Source organism: Macaca fascicularis, chromosome 4 (genome assembly GCF_037993035.2).
Source record: "Macaca fascicularis isolate 582-1 chromosome 4, T2T-MFA8v1.1".
NCBI classification, from domain to species: Eukaryota; Metazoa; Chordata; class Mammalia; order Primates; family Cercopithecidae; genus Macaca; species Macaca fascicularis.
Genome location: NC_088378.1, coordinates 84,812,203 through 84,839,205, shown reverse-complemented (window position 1 = coordinate 84,839,205; position 27,003 = coordinate 84,812,203). Strand labels below are relative to the sequence as shown.

The following is a 27,003-nucleotide window of genomic DNA, read 5'->3' as shown; positions in this document are numbered from 1 at the left end:
GCTGGGGTGGAAGAATCACTCGAACCCAGGAGGCAGAGGTTGCAATGAGCCGAGATCACACTACTGCACTCCAGCCTGGTTGACGGGGGGACTCTGTCTCAGAAAAAAAAAAAAGAAAAAAAAGAAAGGTGTCTATTCTCCAGTAGAAAGGTATAGTATGAAGAAGGAATTATTCAAAACTATTATGTAAGTTTTTGATTTAGAGTTTAACAGAACATTTGTTTACACAAAAGGAGGTGCAGAATGAAGATGGACAAAAGTAGTATGATAAATCACATCCCTTAAATACGTAATAACAATGTATATTAATATCACTCAATATGCGACGAGACCTTTAAAGCAAATCCTTTCCATGATCCTCGACACAAGGTTTCCTTATGAACAGAAACAACACTGGTGGGTTTTACTTCTTTCCCTTTCCAAGTGCTATTTTCCTTTTGTTTCTGGATGGTAACACACTGTCATGAGAGCAAGGAAGTGGCGTCAAGAGCCCGGTGAGGCACACTGTGGAGAGGCCGGCATACAACATGGATTAGTATCTACTGTGTGCCCTGGTACTTTCACCTCTGTTAAGAACTCTGGGAGCTGGGTGTTATGGTCCCTATTTGTAGATAAGGGTGCAGAAGCTCAGGGAAATTAAAGAACTCGCCCAAAGTCACATATTTGACAATAAAAGTAGATTATAAGGTCCATATGGAAATGTAATATGTCCACTTCTCTAAATAATCATAACTGTATCATCTTGCAGTCATAATTTTCACTGATTGAAGCCCCCTCTAAGAGAATTCTTGAATATAGATCTATACTGAATACAATTCCAGAAGTGGTATTCAGGCATTTATAAGAATGTATATTGTTTTAGTGAAACACAGAATGGCTTACCCAGGTGTATAAAACATAAATTTGTGCGGTCGTCGGTAGAAATTTATTACCAAGATAGGTTAACCTTGCTCAATGATATGACACAGCTACAATTCATCATCACTTAACAACTATTTAAATAATTAATGACAATGCAGACTATTAGAAGCTAAAATACCCAAATGTAAGAGATCTAGGGCTATAACAGCATGCATCACATCTAGTTTCACATGCAAGATAGAATGATTAGAGTATAGAGTTTGTGTGCTTTGGAATCAGGTCTGGATACAAAACCTGGTTATAAGAATTACTGGCAGTATAAGGAAGTAAGAGACTTAGGTCAGTTTTTCTCATCCTCACTTTACTTGGCTGCAAATGAGATGAAAAAGTACCAACTTCACAGGATTAAGATCCTGATAACAGGATTAACATTCTGATAATGTATACTAAGAGCCTATCTGGCACAAAGTCAGTGCACAACAAATGGAAGCTGTTATTACTCTAGTTTTCTAATTGATTTGGGCATAAGTCTGATCTCTCCAAATGAGGTGCTTGGGGACTAGGCTTTATTGGTATTGTCAAAGCCCTCTAGCCAAAGACTGCCAGGAACACACCAATAGTGGAAAGAGTTGGGTTTGATATTTATTGCAGTGAAGGAGAACGCTTACCATGGGGCAGCATGGGTTGTATCAGTAAGAGGGTTTTAGAAAAAGAATGTATTATAGAATTTAGGCTTTGGTTGGGTGATTTTGGGGAAACTCTAAGGAAGGAGGGGTTCATTCCAGATTGGCTGCTGTCAGAAAGCAAGGGCAATTCCACAGGGAGGGCAGTCCAGAGTGAGGACCAAGCTGTAATAGGTACAGAAGCAGCAGTCACTCTTAATAGCTGGGAGAGGACAATGTTAAGTATTTTGTGGGTGGCACAGTGACCTTGTTTTTGTCTGTGCTTAGAAAACATTCCGATGTAGTCTTGTTTTGTCTCCTTTTATCATGGGCTCAGCATTATCTTGTCTGATGTTGGTATTCTGAGAGATTATGTCCAATAAGACAGTAACATGGTCTAGCTCTGACAGCCAGTCATTGAGAGTAACGCCAGCTTCTAACAACAGTGAGGCCACAGTGTCAAATCAGTTCCTGGATGTCAGGGACTGCTTTTTTCTTTCTCAGTATCTTTTCAAAGCTTCTAGGAAGTCACATCTATTGAGCATTTAAAAAGCTTCCTGAATTAATGAAAAAACCATGTTTAAAAGTGAGTTGTATGTTGTAAGAATGCAATCTTTTACAACTATACTTATATCATTACTTTTAATTAAGAAGCTTGCTTCATTTACTATTCCTCTCAAATGAATGGCAGCAGAAAAACCAATTTAATTTTAGTTTACAGTTGGAAATTCTAAGTGATTTTACTAAGATTATGTTTTGAGTCAAGAGCCACAGTACAATCAGTTTACTTTCCTCTACAAGATGTAATGTTATTACATTTTATTAGGAAGTTCTCTCTCTCTTCTCTGATGATTGTACTCAGTGGGCCAGAGTCTTTTCTTCATGCATTCCCATGGCCAGAAAAAGAAAAAGAAATTAACTCTGAGCATCTGCCTAATCACACTTAGCCAGACTTCAAAAAGGACGGCACCTTCCAATTTTGAAAACACATATTGTGAATACTTTTCTTCCTCAAATGAATATTATCTTTGTGAGTAATTTAAAAGACTTAATGGTCACTTATCATACACTTTTTGGGAGAAATGTTTTCATAGCACATTAGGATTAGTATTTGCCACCCTCATGCCAAGCTGAACATTAGGTATTTTAAGGTTATAACAGAAATAATTTTGAAAGAGTGGATCAGTTTTAAAATGTGGCTACACAATGGTCATATATCACCTGTTTCAAAACAGGTTTTACTGCCATATCAAACTCTCCCTCACCCCAAATCTTTCAGAGTGGTCTATGACAGTTCCACAAATAACTGTCCCACACTCATAGTTGGCCTCAGTTCCAGCGTTTTACTACCTGAAGGTATTGTGAATTAAAAGGATAACAACCAAAATCTCAAATAATGTGGAACTTGTGAAGAAATAAGTAAGACCTGGTGTGGGAAGATCAGTCCTGAATTATGGCAACACCTTTATTCTAGAGTCTACAGAAAAGCTTTCAAACTAGTAGCTGCTCCTGATATGTCTTAGGGCAAGCTTCTCATTCCTAGTCAAACACTTGGCTAGAAGTTCTCATAACTGGAATATCAGTGGCAATAGTAAACAGAGTTTAAAAGGCTGAGCTCATCAAGCCTCCAAAGAATCAAAGCAAATAGCAGATGTCAAACTATCTGTTACTAAATGGGCTGATTACAACTTTTAAGTATCTGAGGGGGAGAAAATGGGAAACTTCAGCCAAAAGTTCTGGGGTCTTAACAAAACAGATATACCGAAAAAAACTATCATTAAATAATGAAATCAAGATTTAGAGTCACTAGTATCACAAAACATAATAAATTAATGTGTCTATATATATTTTATTTATATATGTGTGTTTATAAGCATTTTGTGAAATAAACATATTTCCAGATATAAATGAAGATCAAGGATATTCACCACTTAAATATTTGAAGTGGTTTTTGGTAAGCTGGTTAAGTTGATGGGTATAAAAGGCTTTTTTATTAATGACTACAAAGAATCTCCAAAATTTAAAGTATATTATGAAAATGATATAATAATAAAATACCTTTTTAGGATGACAAGTACTAATATACATTATCATAAATTACATCAGATTGTTTTTAATATATAAATGGTAAAATTTTATAAAAATATGGATCATGAAGTAATAATTTCATTACTTAATACTGAATAATTTAATGCTTAATACTTCTTAATACATAATAATTTCATTACTTTATTAATTTCATTACTTTTATGCTGCTCTCATAAAACTTATACAGCTGAAAACAAACACCTCATAATTAATCTTCATTCATTTTACAGAATATAGTATATAATAAATTATATATGTCAAGTGTATTAATCTGAATAATAGAAAAAACAATGATTGAGCTACTTTTATATACCTGGTGGGTTAAAACTCTGTACTAATCAGTAATGGCTTAAATTATAACACTGTCTGCATCATCTGCAGAGCAGTAATAAAGAGATAAGGAGAGTTTAGAGGAGGATCCAGAAATATAAACAATGAAATCTTAACAACTGGAATAGAAGCTTTCGAGAGTTTACACATTTGCTCAGTAAATATTATTTTAAGGATATTTGAAAAAAATATTAATCCAGTGGATATGCCAAGTTAAAAGATGTTAGAGTTCTCCACGTATGCCAATGCCCTATGTGACCCTAGAGGAGTAGCAACTTATTGGGGAAATGTTTGTTACCCTTATTAGTAAAAAGGAGACACACTAATGATTAACTTTAAAGGACACTTTAATGATAAATCATTACATTATAAAATCGAATACTTACTAAAACGTATATAAAAACCATATAACACATATACAGTGCTAAAGAACAATTTACTTTTTCATGGAGTTTAATAAACCTACTTTCAGAAATTATCTTTCAAGTTAAATTAACAATGGCACCTATGTTTTTTCCCCCTAAGTGTTTAAGTTCAGGTGCAATGAATTTCTCTATCACAACTTTAGGTCAACTCATAAAACTAGTTTTGCAGAGTAGATTACAGTTAATTCTTGGTTTCTGCCTAGTATTCTTCAAAGATAGAAAATTTGAATACTGTCTTACCTGACCAGGTTCTGTTCCAGTTACAGTCAAGTCTTGGATGGATCTACGTCTTGGCTGTCCGTTGCCTTTAAAAAGAAGAAAAAAAGTAAAATACTAAAATCTATTCAAACAGACAAAAAGGGAGTAATTGCTACAGCAGAAAGTTGGAATTTGTTGCTCCTTGTATCTACACAAAATGTTTGTGGGGGGAAAAAAAAGTGAGTTTATTGCTAAGAAAAAAAAAAAAGGAAGAGAAAGATGTAAAGAAAGGAAGAGAAACAGCTGCAGTGTTTTAACTCAAAAGTTGCTGGCCTACAACAGAGTATGTCCTAATACAATAACCACTTCTACCACATGAATAGCTGCTGAACTCTCTTCCACCATCTTCTGTCATGTGTTTAAATAGATGAATGCTTGGGGGCTGGGGCTGATGACGGCATCTATTTCAAGGGCCTTACGTTACAGTTTTTACAGCAAGACAGCTAGCAGGTTGTAAGACACAACTGACTTTAACTGGCAGCAATATCTTTTTCATTTCAGGGTCTAAAAGATGCTTAGGCTTAAATTTATTATACTGAGTCACGCTTACTTAATCCCCATTAGTCTTTGTCAGAATCCAGTAATTTATTATTTGTGAACAACAACTCTTAATTTCCCACTGGATGTTAATAACTGTCACTCTGTTCTCAAATACACAGCTTGTTGAAATGGGCTATTTTGTTAATTCTGCTTTAGAAACTTCTATGCTTATAATTTATTTAATTAAAAATCAATTTATGAAAGAATTATACACATATAAGTCCTCAGCAAAACAATGAATTGAGCAATAGCTTCACTCAGCACTTTTATTTGGGAATAAGGCTGTTTATGCAGTATCTTCTAACATGAAAGCTCAGCTGTCTAAAAGGAAACACCAAAATACTCAGTAACAGCTGATACAATACTCGAAATTCTTTTGACTCTGAAATCTGTATTATGTAATTTCTCAACTAGTGGCAACACTTAGAACATGTACTCACTCTAATTGTAGTTTCCTGATTAGTAGACAGAATTCATTCTTAAAATTTTAGACTTCCAGAATCTTTCATAGAAACATCTTTTTAAAACCAATCAGCAATATAACTTAGCACCTTAACCCACATGACCCCATTATTATGCTGCAGATAAACTAAAAGGACCTTACAATGGAATAAGAATGTTTAATGGAATAATATATGTAGTGAATATAAAAACTCAAATTTGTAACTCCTCTTGCAAATGTAAGACATCATCAGTTTTTTCCATTTTAAGTTATGTTTTATGATTCTTTGCATAATTTGAATTCAAATTTACTTCAAATGTCATTTTATTCCAAAAATTTCAACTTTTCATTACAAATTAAAACAATAAACTGTGCATGTATTGAATTAGACCCACTAGATCACTTTTATGAATACTTTCAACTACCCCTGTTTCCCGAGGACAAAAAGGATCCCCACAACCATGACTAATAAGCAATTTTAGGCACATTTCATTCAACACACTCATTCTAAAATTAGCGGTGATGAGACAGGCTTGAAAAAGTGTCTGGAATTCTCTTTTCAGATTAGCAACACGGCAACATTTGTGAATCTGAGGAACCACCCAACACATGTGTCTATAAACCATTACATCACCATTGCAATAACAAAAACTGAACTCAAATTTAGGTGGAAGAATAGGAGAAAAGGGAAGTAAAAACTTTTAAGGAAGTAAGGTAAAGAAGAGCTGACAGTTAACAAATGCCATAAAACGAAAAATCTTTAAGCTACCACATGAATCAAAGCAAGCAGTGTTAGGCAATGCATTTTAATTAGCACAACCATGGCAGAAACCATCTGGCAGATAGTTCAGACAAAGCAAAACAGGATTGCAATCAACAAATACTTGTTGCTCCAATATTAAATTTTAAGTCATAATTTAGAAATATGAATGTAAGAAAAATCAACCTCCTATTACTTCAAATGAAAATTACTGGGTGTGTTCTCAGTAAATTTGAATTGATTCTGAAGTTTTTTGCAACAGAATACTAATTTAGACATTCACTCATTTTACCTTTTTTGGTCCTTTGATATGTACATACCTATATTATACATGGTAGTGTAGATGAAAAAGTAGTAGAAAGGAGGACAGCATGATGTAAACAGATGCCTGATCAAGGAATCTGAAACCTGCATATGCTATCTTGAGTATTTCATTCTGTAATGAATTCTGGAATGTTCATGTCTTATAATAGAGAACAAATTACACTTTTTAGAATGACTTCTAAGAATACATCACATTGCCAGTGCATACTAAATCTGCACTCCTGCCCCCTGCAAATAGAAAGCAACTTAGGGGTCAGTTCCATTCTTTTTACAGTAATGTCATTAAGACAGAGCCCCTCTTCAAAAAAGCTGCTCTTTTAAGTACAACTGATTTCCTGAGCTGGTATTTAAAAGTTATCCCGGAGTTCTTCCAGAGACTGCTGGCTTAGATCCCAGACAGTCACTCCTATAATTTTTCTTATCAGTTAAGCTCATAGTTTTCCTTGACTTACACTACTCTTATTTTCTACTTTAAAACTTCCTGAAGACTGTCTTCATGTAAAAATCAGCACTACATTTTCCGGGAGACCTCTCTTAACCTAAATGTTAGAAATTTTGAGATTCACAAGTTTTGAATATTACAAATTATGGGACACCATTCTCTTCATGTGTAAAATACCCAAGATTAAAAAAAAATGCATAGCATGATATAGTAGCATCACATTACTGCTTCATGGTAAACTGAACATGTAATTTTAAAATATATGTTCTCATTTAGGTGGCCAAAGTTTCATATTTCTTTACTAATTTCAACAAACTCTGGCTCTTTCACTGGAAAGGTCGGTCAGGTGGTTTATTTGCTTTGCAATAAAACAGCTTTATTAGGTTAGAGTTGAATTTTTTTAGACTACAAAAAGTGATCTTGGTAGACTATTCAATATGGCAGAAAGGCCACCTAAATATTCATTATAAAGTTAGATTAACTTCCCTATTTAATTTGCCACAAATACAGAATTTTATTGAAAGTGAGGTGGCTATATACAGAAACTAGTACAGTACATCTTAGTATATAGCACCCCTTAACCCCAGGATCCCTATCAAAGGCTTACAACTGCTAATGACACTACCTGTGCTAGGTAAGAACTTGCCAGATCTAGAAAAACTCAATTCTGTCTCTCATTGCCTCTTCATATTGGTGCTGCAGTAGTTTGGGGGAAATATTTAATAACTTACATGCTTCCAGTTAAAGATAGGCTTACAAACATTAGTTATCGACCAGCCCTTGAACCAAATATAGTATTAAAAGAGTGATCTTTTCATCCTGGTGGAGAAAGCAAAATAGTGCTCACATGTCCTTGAAAAGTATCTCTGCTTCCAGTTGTTTAAACATTCTATAAAACCCTCCCCACCTAGGTAATTTATTTGCCAATACCTGACATTTGAAACTTCTGAAGGAGGGCAACAAGATACAAGTATTAGAAGCCTAACTATCCATCTATTTTTCTGTTAAAACGTTTGGGCCTTTCTACATTCTACTTATTACAATTTACTACGTATCATACTCTTAGTAAAAAGTTAAAAAACCAATATACAATAGAGCTAAACGTCCTTGACTGAAATTAAAAGCGAATACGTGTTAAGTTTTTGATCTAAATGCGGCTGAAATCATAAGGACACCTAAGGTTTCTTTTTAGCTTTAAGAATGATATTACAAACAATAAATATCAATTAAGTTCAGGCTCTTCAGGAAACTAGACAAAAATCTTACATATTTCAGTAAGATCTGACTCAAAAACATTTGTATATTCAATCTTCTCTTGCATATCCTTAAGAACAGTATGTAAGACAGAAAATCCTCTTTGGTCAAGGCATTTTATTGCTCTCGAATGTTATGCCATATTATTTGGGCTTAGAAATAACAAAAGGTACAATGTTCAAGGTTCTCAAATTGAAGCACTTCAAAGCAATGCTCATCTATAGAATGGATAGTTTTCAAGTACTTAAAATGAAATCAAATATTATAATCTAATCTGAACTAAGAAATAAATTCAGAATTATCTATGATGATATAATAGCATTAAAAATTTCTGTAATTTAGAAAATTTTACTCTTGCATATCACATTTGGGAAACTAGTTTCACTTTACAAAAGCAAACAAGCAGGTATGAACCATGTACAACAAATTTTATATCAGAGTAGAAGTGCAGAAGACTAATGTTTAATTAAATCGTTTATAGGTGGTAAGTATATGACAGTATTTTTTTCCAGTAGGTTTTAGAATGCATTATCATTACAGTTTATTTCCTTAAATGCTATAACTACTCACACAAAGGCTCCAGAGCAGAAGTGCCCATCTTCCATTATTGAAGCTACAAACATGAAAAAAAAATTCGCTTTCTTAACTACTTATTCTCTTACTCTACATGTTAAACTGGAAAAGTTTGTTCCTCTTTTTTGGTAATATTTAGGCATTCTACCTGTTCCTCTTTGACACTTGGATTTTTAAAAGGAATGTAAAACTTAGGTATTCTTCTAACATCAGATGAACTGCATTGAATGTATTATATAGTTTCACAATCACAATAATCTATTTCATTTGTGTATTTGAGATGAAGGTGGGTGAAAAATAGATTCTTGGAAGCTTGGATAGTGACAAAAGGAAAATATGGGGGAAAGTAAAGAAAATCCAAGCAAAACAAAGATCTATGTTCTTACTGCCCTTATTAAAGTCCTACAACAAAAAAAGCCTAGAAAAACTTCAAGGAATCCGATAATCTGCCACCCATTCCCTTTTCTTCAAATGTAAGTGTAACAAATTAGATATACTGGCTGAAAGGAGAAAAGATAAGGTTTTTAAAACTCAAGTTTTAACAAAAAACATTTAAGAAAACCTATTTTTTTCTCTAAGTCCCTTCCAACTTATCAGCAAGCAAATGTATTAGAATACTGTAGTTCAAAAGGTCTAAATACTGGGCAACAAACTTCCACATTTACATTTACTTTGCTTAGGTAGCACACTGCCGCTTGGCAGGACCTCCTCTACAAAGGAAGAGTCAGCAAAATGTCACACATTCTACTGGTAATTTGCTTTTAGCTGCGTGTCTTCCCTGTAAAAAGGAGCCAGGCTAATCTATAAAGCTCATTCTTCTAAGGGCAGATGGACAGTGGAAAGAAGGAAGGATTACCATACAAAGGTTTGCCAATTCTTCTTCAGAGCCAGTGATATGGTAGAAGAGGTATAAAAAATTTTACAGTCTGACCCACAGGGAGTCCTAAGGTATTAAAGGTTAATTTCTGTATGACCAGAGAGACTACTAAATTGATAAATACTGCTGTTTTGCTAAGTTGCTTTTTTCTTTCACATTTGACTGATGGCATAGTATACATGGTTTGAAAAGCAAGCAAAAAACAAGATTAGGGTCTTCGCATTTCTTTATCTATGACTAGGTTGGACATTTTCGTGACTATAAAGATGTATATACAAAACCTTTTTGTGATGCTTGAAGGATTGCTCTTATTAAGAGAGGTAGTTCATTCCAAGAAGTACATTAGACTTAGTATATTGCACTTGGCCAAAGGGAAGTATTATTGAAACTACTTATCCATATAAATAAGATTTTAAAAAAGCTATATTTAAAAAGAATGCTTGCAATTGGGTTTCAATGCTAATTAAACAGTTTGAATATATCAAGACGTATTTGCTAACACCATAAAGCTTGTGGGAAATCCACTTAGAACAAAAAAAAATTCTAGAAAGTATTAAGAAATTTTGGAAATTAACTATCACCCTTCTTTATAATTAAAATGTCATGTATGAAATCTGAGATATTCCTAAAGGGTGGGCGGTATTTTTATATTTAATTAAAAAATATTACCTATGAGCACATTCATAACTGGCTTTTATGACGACTAGTATCAATTCTACAGCTTGTATTCTTCTATTAAAAAAAGTGCATCTGAGTAAGTTGTTTGATATCTGAGGGGGGAGAAGCCTAAAAAGAATGTTTAATAAAAGGTATTACTTTGGGAGGCCGAGGCGGGCGGATTACAAGGTCAGGAGATCGAGACCACAGTGAAACCCCGTCTCTACTAAAAAAAAAATACAAAAAATTAGCCGGGCGCAGTGGCGGGCGCCTGTAGTCCCAGCTACTCAGGAGGCTGAAGCAGGAGAAATGGCGTGATCCCGGGAGGCGGAGCTTGCAGTGAGCCGAGATCGCGCCACTGCACTCTAGCCGGGGCACAGAGCGAGACTCGTCTCAAAAAAAAAAAAAAAAAAAAAAAATTAAAGGTATTACTGAATAATATTTTCACATGAATAGCACTGCTGCTCTGGCAATTAAGAGAATTAAGGTTACCTGATTCCATAAAGGCCCAATGTCATAAAAGAGGATCTCCCTGGCTGAAGAGCTCTCCTTAATGTGAACACTAAGAGAAAGCAAGAAGAAATTACTCTAGCTTCTCTGACTTACACAAAAGAACAAAAAATGGATGTGATTTGGAGTCAAAGATCCAGGTCATGGTCCTGGCTATATGATTCTGTAAAAACTACTAAACATCATCAGATCTAAGTTCTTCATCTGTTAAACGGCTTTAATTTCATCTGATAACCTAGTTATAAGGTTGTCAAAAAGGTGAAATAATATGTACTTTAAGCTACTTTGTAGGGCACAAAGAACATCTAATCGGGGGGTTTCAGCCTCAGCACTGTTGACATTTTGGGCTGGATCAGATCATTCTTTGTTGGAGGAGACTGCCTGGTACAAATCAGGATGTTTAGCAGCATCCCTGGTTTCTGTCTACTAGATGCCAGTAGTACCTGACATTTGCAAACTATTATTCTTTCCTTATTTTTCCCTCCCCCATTATCTTGTACAGTATGGGCTATACTGCCACATATAAATTTATTCTTAATGCTTAGCCATAAGATTATACTGCCAACTGTCTAAGTTTTCCTGATTCCCTCAAACATTTAAGGGAATCACAGTTCAGCAGTATGTAAGTTTAAATGCTTCCACCTCTTTAAAGTACTAGTCCCTTATACACAGTACCTTTCAGCATGGAGGTAAAATGATCTCCATGTAAAATAATCTCATTTCTAAAGCAGTCCAGATTCAATAAGTACAAATCACCAAGTGAAAAATGGGTTAACTCTATTCTTTAAATAGCAATAGTGATGATGTTGTAAAATAAGAAACCACTTTGATAACCAGGGAAAAATAAATATAAAATAGTTATGTACAGACAAAATGGCACATAAGAATTGTATAATTCATATTTTCGTTTTTGTATGCTAGTTCCTCACCAGTGGAGATGCTTAGTAAGTCTGTTCATTTACTTAATAAACATATTTATTAAACACTATGTTAATATGCTTAATATGTGAAGCACTGAGCCAGCAACTGCTGATAAAATCAATAATAACCACCACCACCAACAAAAAAATAATGCACAAAAATATGGTTTCTATCCTCACATAGTTTTCAGTTTAGTAGAGGAGAAAATAACCATTAAGTATTCAACTAGAGTATCAACACTACTAAAAACAATCACAGGTAAAAGACAGCGTGCTGAAGAATTCATCTAACTCACACTCATGAACATGTGTGGAAAATATGTATTTCCTTATCAAGATTTTGGGTAAAGAGGTAGAGAAAAACCTAAAGGGATAAATAAATGATCATTTTGATAACACATTAATCAATATTGAAGGTCAATATGCCATTTAAATTTCTATTAAAAATGGTAACATATTCATCTATGAAATGATCACCATAAGAATAAAGCAGTTTACCAATTTTAGACACTAAAGTACCATGTGTAAGTTAGGTATAAAAACATGTAATTTATGAGATTTTCCTGATAATACACAAAAATCAGAATTGACCAATTATTTTACATGATTCTTTGGCAAGATACCCTGCAAAACAGCACATCTCATTTAGCTTTACTTTTTGTTTTCTAGGTTAAGGCGAAATGCTATTTAGCAACTCTCTTCTCTCAACTTCGTATTCACTTGCTACCAACAGAAAGAGGCTAGGATAGAAAGTCTAGAGGGGACCCCAAAAGCAGTAACTCAGGAAGGAAAGGAGCCAAGGAAAAGAACAAATTTTAATTAGGAGTTTCCTCTTTCTGTTGGGTGCAAAAAAGGTCTGGGTTTAAGCTCATGTGCTCACTTAAAAGTAGAGAGGAAGTTGGTAAAATTCTGGGTTGGTGTTCTCCCTTCTCCAAAAAGGTTTACTTTCTCTTCTATTTTATGCTCATTTATTGCAGATCAGAGGTATCTTTTCAAGACTGCTTCAGAATAAATGTAGTTTTTCAATATGTCTCCCTAATTACTGCATGCAAGGTATCCATTTTTCATGTCCTGTAAAAATTGGAGCAAGAAGCATTTTACAAGTACCAGGGATCATTATTCTGGTTCCACAGTTATTAGACCAACTCAGGTGGTCTGTGATACCTGATATGACGATCTCAGGGACATCCAGAATGTTGCCAAATGAAGCGGTTTTACGGTGGCCCCGTTTAGGCTTGGAATAGGCTGCAAAAACACATATATACAGTATACATGCAAACAACCACAAACAGTAACACAGAAAATGATTAACTACAAAAATAGACTCATTTTCAAATAGTTCATGTTAATAACATTTCATGCAGAATGGCATGCAGAACTACCTAACTTTTCATCCATGCTCAGAAAAGGCGAGATTAAAGAGCAAACAACTACCAAACACAAGATGTCTTACACACTGGTTTTAATCAGCAGAAAAAATAAAAAGAACAGAGACAAAGCTGCAGGGTAATGAGGAAGCAAAATTTCAAATATATTCATAGAAACACTCTACCTAAGTGAAATCACTGATATGTGATGGGGGTGGGGGAACGAAGGAGGAAAGGAAGAAAGGCATTAAAAAGTAAGTAGTCATATTTGTTTTAATTACACAAACACAGGAATATATGTTCAAGTTAGGTGATTCTTGAAGTGTGCTATAAAGTAAAATTCAATGATTAAATACTAATTATTGAATCAAAGTGTGAAATGTATATACTTTTGTAATCATACATATTTCTAGTAAACCAAATATTTATTATATTTTCCAAAGTTTAGGGTACATTCACAGTAAACACAAAGTCTGTCAAAAGGCTGGAAAGTATGAATCTTTCCAAGTAAGACAATTCATGAAAAAATATAAATTGTGTAAAGCTCAAAGGATGTACAATAGCATTTGTTCTACATTTAGGCAAAAAAAGATAGGGTAATTTTAATGTGTGTGGTTATCCTTCTTGCAAAGTCATTTCTGTAAATAATAATAAAAAACCAGTGCTTGACTAGAAATATGATACCAGCAAAGACATGAAACCATTATTATAACAATTTTCAGTTTTGAGACAGCAATCAGAATGTGGCAGATCTATCCTTAATAACATGCCTGAAGTGAAAAGGGTTCCTCAAAGCGTGAGGGTATGTCCCTGTGAGTAGGGTTCATCTGACACTACAGTGAGACAACCCTGCTCCGAAGAAATACTTGTGATTCATGGAGACTCTGGGCTTGTCAGTGGCTGGTGACTTCTCAACTTGATAGTTTCTGAAGATCCATCTGTGGCAGACACAGCTATCTTCTGCCGGTCTCTACTCTTCCCTTCTGTTTTAGCAATAGTACTCTGATTTTATTTAGGACAGAAAAGTCATCAGATAAAAGAGGGCAGATCTCCTCTTCCCTTGGAGCTACGTGTAGCCATTCGACCATGTTACTCTGACCAATGACGTGTGGACATTGTTAGGAAAGGCATCTGGGAATGTTCCTTCAAAGAACTTGGATGCCTATTTGCCCTACCCCCATGTCTTCCTTCCTGCTGCCTGGAATGTAGAAGTGATGAAAGGGAACTTTAACAACCATTTTGGAGCACAGGATAACTTTGAGAATGGAAGCTATACAATAGGGATTACGGCACAGAAATAGGAGACCAGTTACTTCAAGATCACAGAGCCCACTACCTTCAGACTTGTTTATGTCTGAAAAATAATGCTTATGTGTTATAGACACTGTTATTTTGGAAATCTGTTATATCTAACGGATTCTAATACTAGCTGATAAAAATCAATGATCATGATTAGTTGAAGACAAGTATAGTATGATGGTCCATCATGACAACTTCTTTCTGAAAGAGCTCCACACACAATAAGAATATTCTATTTAGAAAAAAACCAAATAAGTGAAAAAAATACCTAAAAAATTGGTTAGCTAAGTTAAAAAAGATGCAAATACACATAGAAATACACATTTATACGTATATATATAGTTAAAAGACTGGGGTAAATACACAAAAATGTTAAGTGTTTATCTCTGAGTGGGGTAATTATGTAAGTTTTTTTGGCTTGTTTACATTTCCACATTTTCCACAACAGAAATGTGTTTACTTTTAAAATCAGCTCCCACCAATCCCTGGAAGGAATCAGCAAAAAACAACAAAGTCCAAACTAAACCAGCATTACTAAAATGAAACCTGGTCAGAAAATTAGGTTGCCAGTTTACTTAGGTAACAAAACATGTAATTGTTTTTGTGCTGACCAGTTCTTCCATGATTAATAATTTTAAGAACTGAACAATGGAATTTAAATGCTAGCTTTTCCAAGATCCAATAAAATTATGATCTTTTACTTTACAATTAAAAAAATTAACCATAACCAGCTTAGCTAATATTTTGTCACTGGAATGAAGGAGCAGATAGAAGGTCAAATCATACGTGGATCTGGAATACATTTTTCTGTTAAATTTGAAACAAAATATTTGCTATTATTAGAGTTCAGCACAAAAATCTAGTAGTATCACTCAAAATCCCCAAAATATTCCGGTTTTGGCAGAATTTCTCACTCAGACTTTCAACTCATGTTTGAGCAGAAAGAATTACATTTGATAAAATCTGTAAATGAGGAAGGCATACTTTCTCATCCAAATAATTTTACAAGTCATACCTTCCTTATTTGGAATTTGAGATAAATGCAAAATTATTGCTAGTAACTTAGAAAAATATATTGTAAACCTACTTCCTATTTAAAAAAAAAAAAAAGACACACACACAAAACCTCTGACAACTGAAACTACCATGGCCAAAAAGGCTTATATACATTTCACTCTTCAGACTTGTAGTTCCTTTTTACCTGTGGTTGCAGCGATCCTAGCTTCTATTTCAGACATGTCAGCACTCATCCTCTTTCCCTCAGAGGTTGGGGGCAAGCTCTCCACACTGCTCCCACGGGAGGCTCCCAAGCTTAAACGTCCAGATTCACTCTGTTAAAATTACAGGTCAATCTGAATTACTGAAGTTCTTTAGATTTAGCAGTCTTAGGCAACCTAAAAGGAGGAAGATGGCAAGTAGGATTCTGATGGATCCTGTTCTGCTCTGAAAGGAGAGGGAAGTTTGCACGAGAGGGAGCTACAGCAGTAAGGGAAAGCAAGCTGCAGATACTGTTTTTATGAAAGAGTAGTCACTAGAACTGGGGCTAAAAGCCCCAATTATTCATTAACCTAAATGCCTCAGGCAAAATGAATAAACTCACTCCTTACAATATTTTTAAAAATCAACAACGGCAAAAATATAAATCTGAATAGCATGAAATGATACACTTAGGACAACTCCTCTAACTGGGCAGCACAGCCAAAATATATCCGTTTTACATTTTTAACCATCAACCATTACATTTAAGGATTATTATAGATAGGGAGTTAGAGTTGGCAAAGGTAGCAATCATTAGAAGGAAAAACCATTTGGTAATAAATGGTAGGAGAATCTCATTACAAGTCTCTATTTGTAAGCTCTTCTATATGTTTCAGGAAGAAAATTCAGGATTTATAAAATAGAAGATGGTAAATAATTAATTTCATTTAGTATAATATTGTGACTACTGTTAAGGTTACCAATTTTACTTGTAATAACAAAACAAACCTGTTGCTTTGCCTGATTTTTCAACAATTTTGACTCTAAGCGCTTAATAGTATCATTTGTGGCAGGAACTTGCTCCATATTAGTGTCACTTTTATTACTCGTATTTGTAGAAGCAATGTCCATGAATGAGCCTAGGAAAAGCAGAAACATTTATGACTACTGGTTGGAAATAATAAAAATGCTTCACTTAGTATTATGTAACTTACATTCTTTTATAAACTAGCCAGGCAGGAACAGAAATAAGACTTTTCAAGCTAATGAAGATATCCAAACAAACCCATTTTAAGCAAAACTTAAGGCTAGCACAAAAAGGAACCAAGATGCCTAAATAGTCTTCTAATAGTCAAGAATAACTTAAGGTTTTTAACCTGAGCTAGTAGAAGAACTGAGGGCTATTAATTGAGATGGGGAAAGACTACAGGAAGATTGAGTTTGAAGGAAGTATCAGGAACTCTGTTTGGAAAATATTGAGTTTCTAGTAGATGTATAGAAAGTAGTTGGATATATGAGTATAGAGTTCAGGTATAAGATGGAAAAAATTATGAGCCAGCAGATGGTATATAATACCACAATACTGGATGAGGTTACCAAGGAAATGAGTGCAGACAGATAAGTGAAGAAGCCAAATGACTGGGCCCTGGGCACTTCAACATTTCTAGGTTGGGGAGATGAGGAATAACCAGCAAAGAAAACTGAGAACAGATGGCCAGAGATGTAAGATGGAATCTAGGCTAGTATGGTATCTCAGAGGCCAACTGAATAAAGTGCTGTGTGTAAGAAGGAGAAAGTAATGAATTAGATCAAGTGCTACTGAGAGTCAAGATGAGAAATGAAAATGATTCCTTAAATGTAGTGATGTAGAGATAACTAGTGACCTTGACAAGAACAATTCTGAAGTACTGGCATAATATGTCTGAATGGAGTCGGCTCAAGAAAGAAGGGGAAAAGAGAAGCTAGAGAATGCAAATACAGACTACGTATGTTCCAGGAATGATCCAGTAGAAAGTTAAAGCTGATGATGCAAGAGAGAGAGGAGAATTGCTCAGAAAAGTAGATGGGATATAATGCAGATGGGATATAATGCACAGGCAGAAAGGTACACCTTTGGCCAGAAGTATGGATAGTTCAGCCAGAGTAACAGAAGAAGGCAGAGTAGATGGGCACAGATGTTGTGGAAGCTGTCTTCTGATTACTCCACTTTTCTCAGATGAAGGGCAAACAAAATCAGCTGAGAGTGAGGAGTGGTGAGGAGGTGTTTGAAGCCCGAGGAGAGGCTACAGTATAAAATTAAGACATATAGGAGGAAAGAGATGAACTACAATATAGTACAACTGTCCAATAGCACTAAACATGCATGTGAGGATATCTCCAGCCATATTCACCTGCACTGGTACAGGCAAGGGGTAACCCGAGTGTTAGCTTTTATTAGGCTTGTGGTTTAGCCAAGCAAGCTTGAGAGAGAGGCTAGAAAGATGAAAATTATTCCCAAAGGAATTATAATAGTTGATTGGAATTAAGTGGAGGGAGAAATAAAAAAGGACCTAAGAGGACTGAGGACCAGTGAAAAGGTGGGAGGCTAAAAAACCTCAAGGTCACAGTAAGGAAACGAAGAGAGGGTTTGGAGGACGTGGGAGATGCAAATTATAGAATTTTAGAGAAGTACATTTTAGAATTCAGAGCAACTCAAAATATTTTCAGTAAAACTGGAATTTGAGAATAACTAGCCAAACCATAAACCATCTCAAAATAAATAAAACTATTCTTGAGGTGGGAGAAATAGATCAGTAAAAGTATTCGTCAATAAATGCAGGGTAAATACATATGCATATAGACACACATGTAGTTTTTAGTTTTAATTAATAATGAAATGCTTATAATGCCACTATATTTTGAGAAGTACAATATTTCTAAGTTACAGTATTATTTCTACTATCTTTTTGATGACCACAAATTACATGTCCCACTACTACTTCACATTTCGGAAAACTAAGGAACTTTTAACATAGCTTCTTAAATCACAGTCTCTGTAGAAAAGAACAAAAATTAGGGTGTTCATGATGAAGAAATGTGTTAAATACATTTACAATAATTTCTAATACCACTTGATCTAGTAGTATCCATTTAAAAGTTATCTTTAAAGTTAAGAATGACATTTACTGCAATACAATATGCCATCTTTTTATTCATAATTATGTAGGAATTCCAAGACTTGGAAGCAGGTCTTCAATAACTCTTTAATCAGGGTATCTTCATGAAGAATGATGCACCTGTAAACTTAAATTGCAGTCAATCATATGAAATGAAGGAATTAAAATGTAAATGGGGACATTATTCATTACTTCTTGATTATAATTTCACGGGAATAGAGACGAAAGAAAAATCGAGTTGATACTCTTCCAATCTATCCATTTACCTGTACTGGTGGCAGAGTTGCTCTGTCCTTCATCTGAATACTGACAAGGATACTGTAATGGTTCATCTGCTCCTGGAAAGTACTATATATAAAAAAGTAAACCACAGCTTAAAATTTCCTTAATACAAATTAAATCCTGTTAATGCTTTATTTTCCCTAAGGTATATACTAAATTTGTAGGTGCCTAAATTTTTTATTTTACAAAGATTACAATAATGTACTCTTGGATTTCAACTTTGATCAATGCCATGCACCTACCTAAGAATCTAGCTTACATTGGAGTCTAGATAGTCTTGAAGAAAACAGCAAATATTTCTCTAGAGAAACATATGAAATAAAATAGTATCATTTCTCATAATTATATAAAACATATGCATGTTCTCACAATAGTGATGTAAACTTCCGTATTGTTGCAATGACTGTTAGTCTGATAACTGAGACTATTATACCATAGAATAATTGTTAGAACATTTTAAATATTAAGAGAATAGATTATGAATATCTTTCTACAAACTGGAGGCATAATATTCAAAGTATATGCTGGACAAAAATATTAGAATTTAGAGAAAAAAAGGAAAGGTATTCTCCTCAAATTAGACAAAGCACAGACTTCAACAACTTATATATCCCAAAGTTTTAAGTAATCTGACTACAGAGACTAAGTTGTTTTCTTATGCAAAAGGTTCTACATATGACTGGTATCCAAATATGATGGTAAACTTTTAGTAGATTAGTTCAAGCTGCTTTGCCTAAGAAATTTTTAATAGATTGAATAAACAACCTTTTACCATTTAGGAAATCACTCAGTCTATATTTAAGAAGATTGTAAGATTCTTCTACTGAACAAACTGTTCCAAAATTCAGGCACTTTCACAGATACGTGAACTTTTTAAAGTCAAGATATCACTTCACAGTTTTTGTTAATGTACCAAAAACCAGACGTGTAAAATATTCCAAATAATTCTAATGGTGCTTAATTCATAGACTAGGAAAATTTGATAATAATTTAAAAAGGGTTCTTCTAAATAGAAGGAAGTTTAACTTTTTACTGGGATATAAAAACCTGATAATAGGCCAAATAGTAAAAGTCACTCAAATAAATGTGTCTGAGAATGCAACCTATTGCCTTGCATAAATGACTAAACGCTTGATGAAAATTGGCATCAGAAAAATGTAAAATTTAGTTTAGCATATATTGAAGTCATAATATTAATGTATCTAAGTCCTGTGACGGCTTTAGAGATTATTTCAGTTTCTCCCGCATTACAGATGAGGCAACAGGCCCAGGGACAAACATACTTGTCCACTAATGTAAGCAAAAAGAAAAAAGCAAGTCTAGAAACCTAGTCCAGCCATCTTTCCAGTGATAAAGAACTAGATTTTTCCTCTCAAAATAATGTTTCCTCTTCTGACTATGAGTAATAAATGCCCATTCTCACTTAGAAAACATAGTAATATATAAAGCAGAATATCATTAAAACTCAGCACATATTAAATTCCCCTAAATCCAAAGCCCCTCAAAAGAAGGATTATACCCGCATCAAGTGAGTCATTATTTTCACAATTTCCTCCATTGAAGGGCGCTGGGAAGGATCTTTAGACCAACAACGAGTCATCAGGCTCTCAATGGGCTTAGGTAAATTTTTTATCAGTGGTGGTCGAGTACCTACAGTTGAAAATTAGAGGAAGAGGGGAAGAATGTATTTACCCAAAGAATGATGCAAACTCTTTGTACATATTTCCAAAGTGGTATTTATTTTATAGATCTTGTAGTTTAAGATCTATATTGGAGTAATAAAAGTGCTTTGTAATTTTATCAATTAATAAGTTAGTTCTTTTATTCCTTACCTCATGGACGTTCAATTATTTACTGAAAACTGACAGAAAGCAAGCAAGCAAGCTGTCCTGGTCAATGCTGTCACAGTCTCTACAATGATACTAATGGTAGTAATATTAAAGGCAGTATAGGAAACTGGTAAAAACAGCTAAGATTACTCAGATGATGGTACTGTTTGATAAATCTATGAACGACCTAAATAGTTAGGCAGACATTTGTTTTTATACTTGTGGAATAATGTAAAAAATGGCCATTAGTTACATGATTATAAATAAGGCATAGAAATGAAATAAGAGTGGCGCTAAAGTTAAGAAGCTAAGTAATTTTCCTTCATGAAAAGCTATTTTCCCAAGCAAATGTAAAGTAACTTTACTAATGAAGGATGCATTCTAACATCATATGTGGTTAAAAACAATACCAGAACTATAAAAGAAACAGGATGGATGCAAGGACATTGAGTCCATAAGTCAATATGACTGAAGATATGAGCATTCAAGTCAGAAGCATCTGGATTTGAATCCCAGCTCTACCACTTACTAATCTTGTGATATTAAGCAAGTTATTTAACTTCTTTAGGCCTCAGTTTCCTAATCTGTAAAATGAGGCAACAGTACTTACCTTCTAAGGGTAGGTGAGAATATAAACAGGAACAATATGTGAAGCATTATTATGCTTTGCTTTTTCTCCTTGATGAGGCCCTTGCTTCTTCAGGAGAAAAGGGCTACAACTCTCCAGTTATATTAACCATGTCAGAGATTTTATGTATGTATTTTTTTATTTTTTCCAGGATCTAGCCTGAGGTTTCTCCCTAAGAGACAGCCAACCTAGACAGTGGGCTCTGGTTGTGTACTGATGGCCTTTCCCTAATTAGCGCAGCCAGTGAACATCCTCAGCTGCATGTGTAGACCAGGACTACTCTTAATCCTGCTCTGCTGGACTCTGGGGCAGGGACAGGGCAGAGTCTGATAATGGTAAAGGAGTCTCTTAACAAAGAATTGTACATTTTAATGTTACAGATAAATGATATTATTTAGGGAAGGGGACAGGAGCAGTCTTCCAAGTAGAAAACACAGTAAGTACATTTAAGAAAAATTGCGTTTTACGAACCATTATGAACAGCCCACATGATTCGGAAAGCTGGGCCACCAATCTCATCAAAGGGTTTCCGACGCGTTATCACTTCCCAAAGAATAATACCCCAGCTGAAGACGTCACATTTTTCACTGTAATTACTACCTAGAAAAAAAAAGGTGGTATATAACCTAAAGACTATTTTTCCACATGACTTACAGAAACAATGGCTTACATTTTGAGAATGGGTATCATGGATAAAAACAAGGCTGTCACACATAGAACTAAGAAACTACTCTTTCTGAAGTACTTTGTCTTTTCAACAAGTACATTTTTAAATTAAGTATCAACGATACACTAAGAAAATCTACTTCAGAAACTTGGTTATTTTCTATCTTTTCATCATGAGGCATAGGACTTGACTTTTATGTATTTAGACTGATACTTTCTCTGGGGCAGAGTATGAAACATCTGTACGTTCCTTTATGTTGTTCATTATTATTTTATTCTGAGACAGGGTCTCATACTCTCATCCAGGCTGGAGCTCAGTGTAGCCTCAAACTCTTGGGCTCAAGTGATCCTCCTGAGTAGCTGAAGCTACAGGCATGCGCTGGCATAACTGGTTAATTTTCTAAATTTTTTGTAGCGATGGGGTCTTGCATTGCTGCCCAGGCTGGTCTCAAACTCCTGGGCTCAACTGATCCTCCCGCTCTGGCCTCCCAAAGCGCTGGGATCACAGGCATGAGCCATTGTGCCTAGCCTCCTTTCTGTTACATTTTAATCTTAAATTTTCTTCCCATTCTCTGATGGACAGCACTACTCTGCTATCAAAACAGAAGAACTTTCTAATTTAGTGTTACAATTTCTTCCTTAATATATGGTGAAGGGAAATTCTTAATTTGTAACTTACATGTAAGTTGTAAGTAATGAAAATTATGGATAACCCAAGTTATACAGCAAAATTTACAAACTAAGTAGGTGGTTGAATCAGCACAGTAAACACCCTTCATAATCTCCCAAAAACAAAAACTCAACCCACTGTAAGAATGAACAATTATTATAGCTATAGCTTTACATGCTAAGCAGTACACTGTAATATAGCACTACAACCATGCTACAATCTAATTTGGGCTACAGGTTGACTGACATCTTTCAGAAATGAAGACACACAGCCTAACAGTCTGCATTTTGTTGCTCTAGACAATTAAGGGTTGTCTAGAGCAATAAAATTAGTCTTTTGTATAAACAAATCTTTTTGCTCTCCACATACAGTAACATTAGGTCATTTTAACTCACATAAAAGTATATTAAATAAGTAAATAATTTTAAAACAATGTCAAATGTATACATTCTGTATATGAAACAGGAGGCATTATTTAATCTTATGTAATATAACACCTGATTGTTCATTCATTATTAAATTGAATTTTAGGGCAAAAGAGCTCCACTCAGGTGACTAGTTGCGTTGCAATTTCTCTTTCTCTGGGGTGGCTAAAAACAAACAGAAAACCCAAAAACTTTAAAGTCATCAAAAATAAAAGAAATACGCTATAACCAGAGTCTGATTAACTGAATGTATCTGAATTTTATGGGCATTCACACTTCCTAACATACAAATCACACATCTTCAGTTCCACTTCTCTCATTTAAAAGATAATTTGATGTTTTTATACACAAACCTAGTATATAATTTACAGACAACTCTTTCAGAACTTCAGTGACATATGGAGGTATAAAAGAAGGTAAACATATAAGCTTGACCTTTATTGGTGGTCAAGCAATTTATTTGTAATTCTTAGTATCTTATTTCTGTCCAATTACTTGCATTCTTTTTTTTTTTTTTTTGAGACAGAGTCTCGCTCTGTCACCCAGGCTGGAGTGCAGTGGCGCGATCTCGGCTCACTGCAAGCTCTGCCTCCCGGGTTCAAGTGATTCTCCTGCCTCAGCCTCCCGAGTAGCTGGGACTACAGGCGCTGGCCACTACACCTGGCTAATTTTTTGTATTTTTAGTAGAGATGGGGTTTCACCGTGTTAGCCAGGATGGTCTTGATCTCCTGACCTCGTGATCCGCCCGCCTTGGCCTCCCAAAGTGCTGGGATTACAGGCCTGAGCCACCACGCCCGGCCACTTGCATTCTTTCTAAGGCATCCTCATTTAAACTGTAGGGCTCTCAATTTTTAATTGCTAGGAAACCAATACAAAAACACAGTTAATTCTCATTATTCCTGGTATTTATGTTCTATAAAGTTTCTGAGAACACTGAATTAGTGAAGACCGAATCATCGCTCCTAGGGAAAATACAGGGGTAGGTTCCTGTGCACCTCTGGTCACCACGTTTTTGTCAACTGATCAATATATAACCTTGTTTCATGTGTGTTTCTGCTTAAAGACACCTGATTCTTATATACTGTTGATTCATTACCATTGAACTCATAGCCAACATTTCTGTAACTCATGCCTGAATGAAGATAATCTAACACATGTATATTGTCTGTTAAGACACATCACAGCCTTCTTGTACTTAGGCAGTACTATGCTTGAGGGCCATTTTAAGTACCAAAATTACCAACAAAAATCACAAAAATGAAAAAGGGCTCTAAACGGTACAAAAAAGACACCTGCTTACAGCATGAGAGCTGAAACAAGACGGAAGAGCATTGTCTTGTTCAGGCTTAGCTGGGAACATGTGTTAGATGACTCAAAATGTGCACTGCTCAGTGCATGAACACTGTCTGCGAATACATGAAAGCACTGTCTGCAAATAACCATGAAAGCACCATGAGTATTAATTTTGGTGTTACAAATAAAGTTTAGCAAATAGGCAATTTTGCAATTAAGAAATTGGTGAATAATGACGATCAACTGTACATATGCTTGAACCTGCATAGAAGATTTAAATCTTACTATAAAATTTAGGATATAACACTACATTTAATATCCCCTTAGATTTCATTGTATACTTTATGTATTATGCAGAAGTAAAACCATGGAAATGGGGAAATCTATAAAAACATATTGAATTCACAAGGAGTGAGGGAGATTATCAAACATACCATACTTTTGCCATTTTACCTTCAAAAACTTCAGGTGCCATCCAAGCAGCACTCCCCTTGTTATTGGTCATGTGTGTCTGAATGTCACAGGCTGTACCAAAATCACAAATTTTCAGAACTGTCCCCCCTGCAACCAGCAGTAAGCTGTTTAAAAAAAACAAAAAACATCAAAAGTTACAAGGCCAACATTTTATTCTCAATAAAAGAAGAGACATTTGTGGAAATGGAAAAGGTTAAGCAAAATGAATGTTATCATTCAACTTCTGTGAAATGACTAATTTACGTAGTTACTATAAAAGCCTAATAGTTCAGAGAAATATAAGCAAAAATTAATTGACCATAACCTAGCTCTCTTTGGAAGGCTGCTAGACTCACATTCTGATGTCTTCATCTCTAGCTCCATAATCTTTCCTGACTATACTTCTCTCCGGCCAAAATAAAATGTGGGTTTAAAAAACTTCTAGTAGGTCAACATTACGGTATCCTAAAATGAGAGTTTAATCATAAATATGTACTACTTAAAAAATAGTAACACTATATAATTTAATTAAAGAAAATAAGCCAATATAGAAGGAAAAAAATGGTTTGTAATTTAATATCTTTATTTTGAAGATACTTATAAAAATGCTCAATCCCAAAACCATTTTTGTGCTTAGACTATGTATGTGTGGGAGGAATAAAAATCTATTATAGCTAAAATGACCTAATGAGAGACTTCCGGAAAATTTTCTGAACTTAGGATTCTGACTTTCCTAAGTGTACTGTTACCCAACTACAATCACCAAGTAGCATACTCTTACTTACAATGTTTTGCTTTTCACGACAAACAGAAATAGAAATGGGTAATATAATTTGCACAATCACATTGTAGTAATATATCCAATAGCAGTATATAGGAATTCATTTTAATTACAAATTTTATAAACTTTTTATATTGGGAGAGATTATTTGGAAATTTCTTCTTTTAGTCCAATGTGACTAAAATAAGCCAGATAAACTACTATTCACAGTTCCATAATACCAAAAAGACTCTCATAATCATTCCAATGAAAAGAATGCTAAATCCAGTATACCTCTACATGTACTTCAACAAAACTTTTTCCCCCATCTCGATGTTCTTGTTCAAACTCTTACACTTTTTACCCAAGAAAATTATAAGAACTCTGTAACTAGTTTCCTTGTTTTACACTGGTATATTCAAGATATCAAGATAATTTCTGATAATTCAAGATAATTTTCCCGAATGAGTTTTATGTTAGTACTCCTTTACTCGACTTCAAAAGTTCACCAGCCTTGAACAGGAAATTCAAGGCTCACTGAGATCTGAACTTAAATTATCTTTGTAGGCTTATTTCTCATGTACATGTGAATAAATTTGCAAAAGATAAAATACAAGCACAAGCACAACTTGATTGTGTATAAAACACCTCCCTAGATCATCAGGTACCTTCTTTAGATACCATTTGAGGAACTCTTCCTGACCACAGAAACTGTAGGTTTTCCACTGACAATAAGATATAGCAGGTATTGGCCGGGAGCGGTGGCTCAGGCCTGTAGTCCCAGCACTTTGGGAGGCTGAGGCGGGCGGATCACGAGGTCAGGAGATTGAGAATATCCTGGCTAACACGGTGAAACCCCGCCTCTACTAAAAATACAAAAAATTAGCCAGGCGTGGTGGCACCTGTAGTCCCAGCTACTCTGGAGGCTGAGGCAGGAAAATTGCTTGAACCTGGGAGGTGGAAGTGGCAGTGAGTTGAGATGGTCCCACTACACTTCAACCCGGGCAACAGAGTAAGACTCCATCTCAAAAAAAGAAAGAAAGAAAAAAAGATATAGCAGGTATTCATGTACGTCCAATTGTATATAAAAGCATAGCCATTCCAAAGAACTTTCTTTTACCCAGTACTTTCTGCATTAGAATCAATTCTGATTCTAAAGTTCAACTTGTATACCAGGGGCTCCAAAGATGATCTGCAAAATGAATCCAATCATGGAGAGGCCTGGAATACATGACCTAGACCAGACCTTCTGTAAATATATTAATGGTATTTACT

The 27,003-nt window shown here is 34.9% G+C and overlaps 1 protein-coding gene across 8 annotated transcripts in view; it reads right to left on the bottom strand.

The window, feature by feature from the left end:
• Positions 1–27,003, bottom strand: part of MAP3K7 (mitogen-activated protein kinase kinase kinase 7) — a 72,534-nt gene that overhangs the window by 16,725 nt on the left and 28,806 nt on the right. For 2 of the 8 annotated variants that reach the window (XM_074039019.1, XM_005552334.4), the window contains exons 6-13: positions 24,969–25,093; positions 21,933–22,061; positions 20,524–20,654; positions 18,989–19,070; positions 16,576–16,706; positions 15,791–15,920; positions 13,088–13,168; positions 4,607–4,671 (exon numbers count right to left, since the gene is read on the bottom strand). In XM_074039019.1, coding sequence (XP_073895120.1) covers positions 4,607–4,671; positions 13,088–13,168; positions 15,791–15,920; positions 16,576–16,706; positions 18,989–19,070; positions 20,524–20,654; positions 21,933–22,061; positions 24,969–25,093 — 874 coding nt within the window. Of the gene's footprint in view, positions 1–4,606; positions 4,672–13,087; positions 13,169–14,297; positions 14,489–14,638; positions 14,822–15,790; positions 15,921–16,575; positions 16,707–18,988; positions 19,071–19,246; positions 19,306–20,523; positions 20,655–21,932; positions 22,062–24,968; positions 25,094–27,003 lie in introns of those variants that run through there. The other 6 variants (XM_074039020.1, XM_005552335.4, XR_012434433.1 and 3 more) reach the window with 5 other exon arrangements.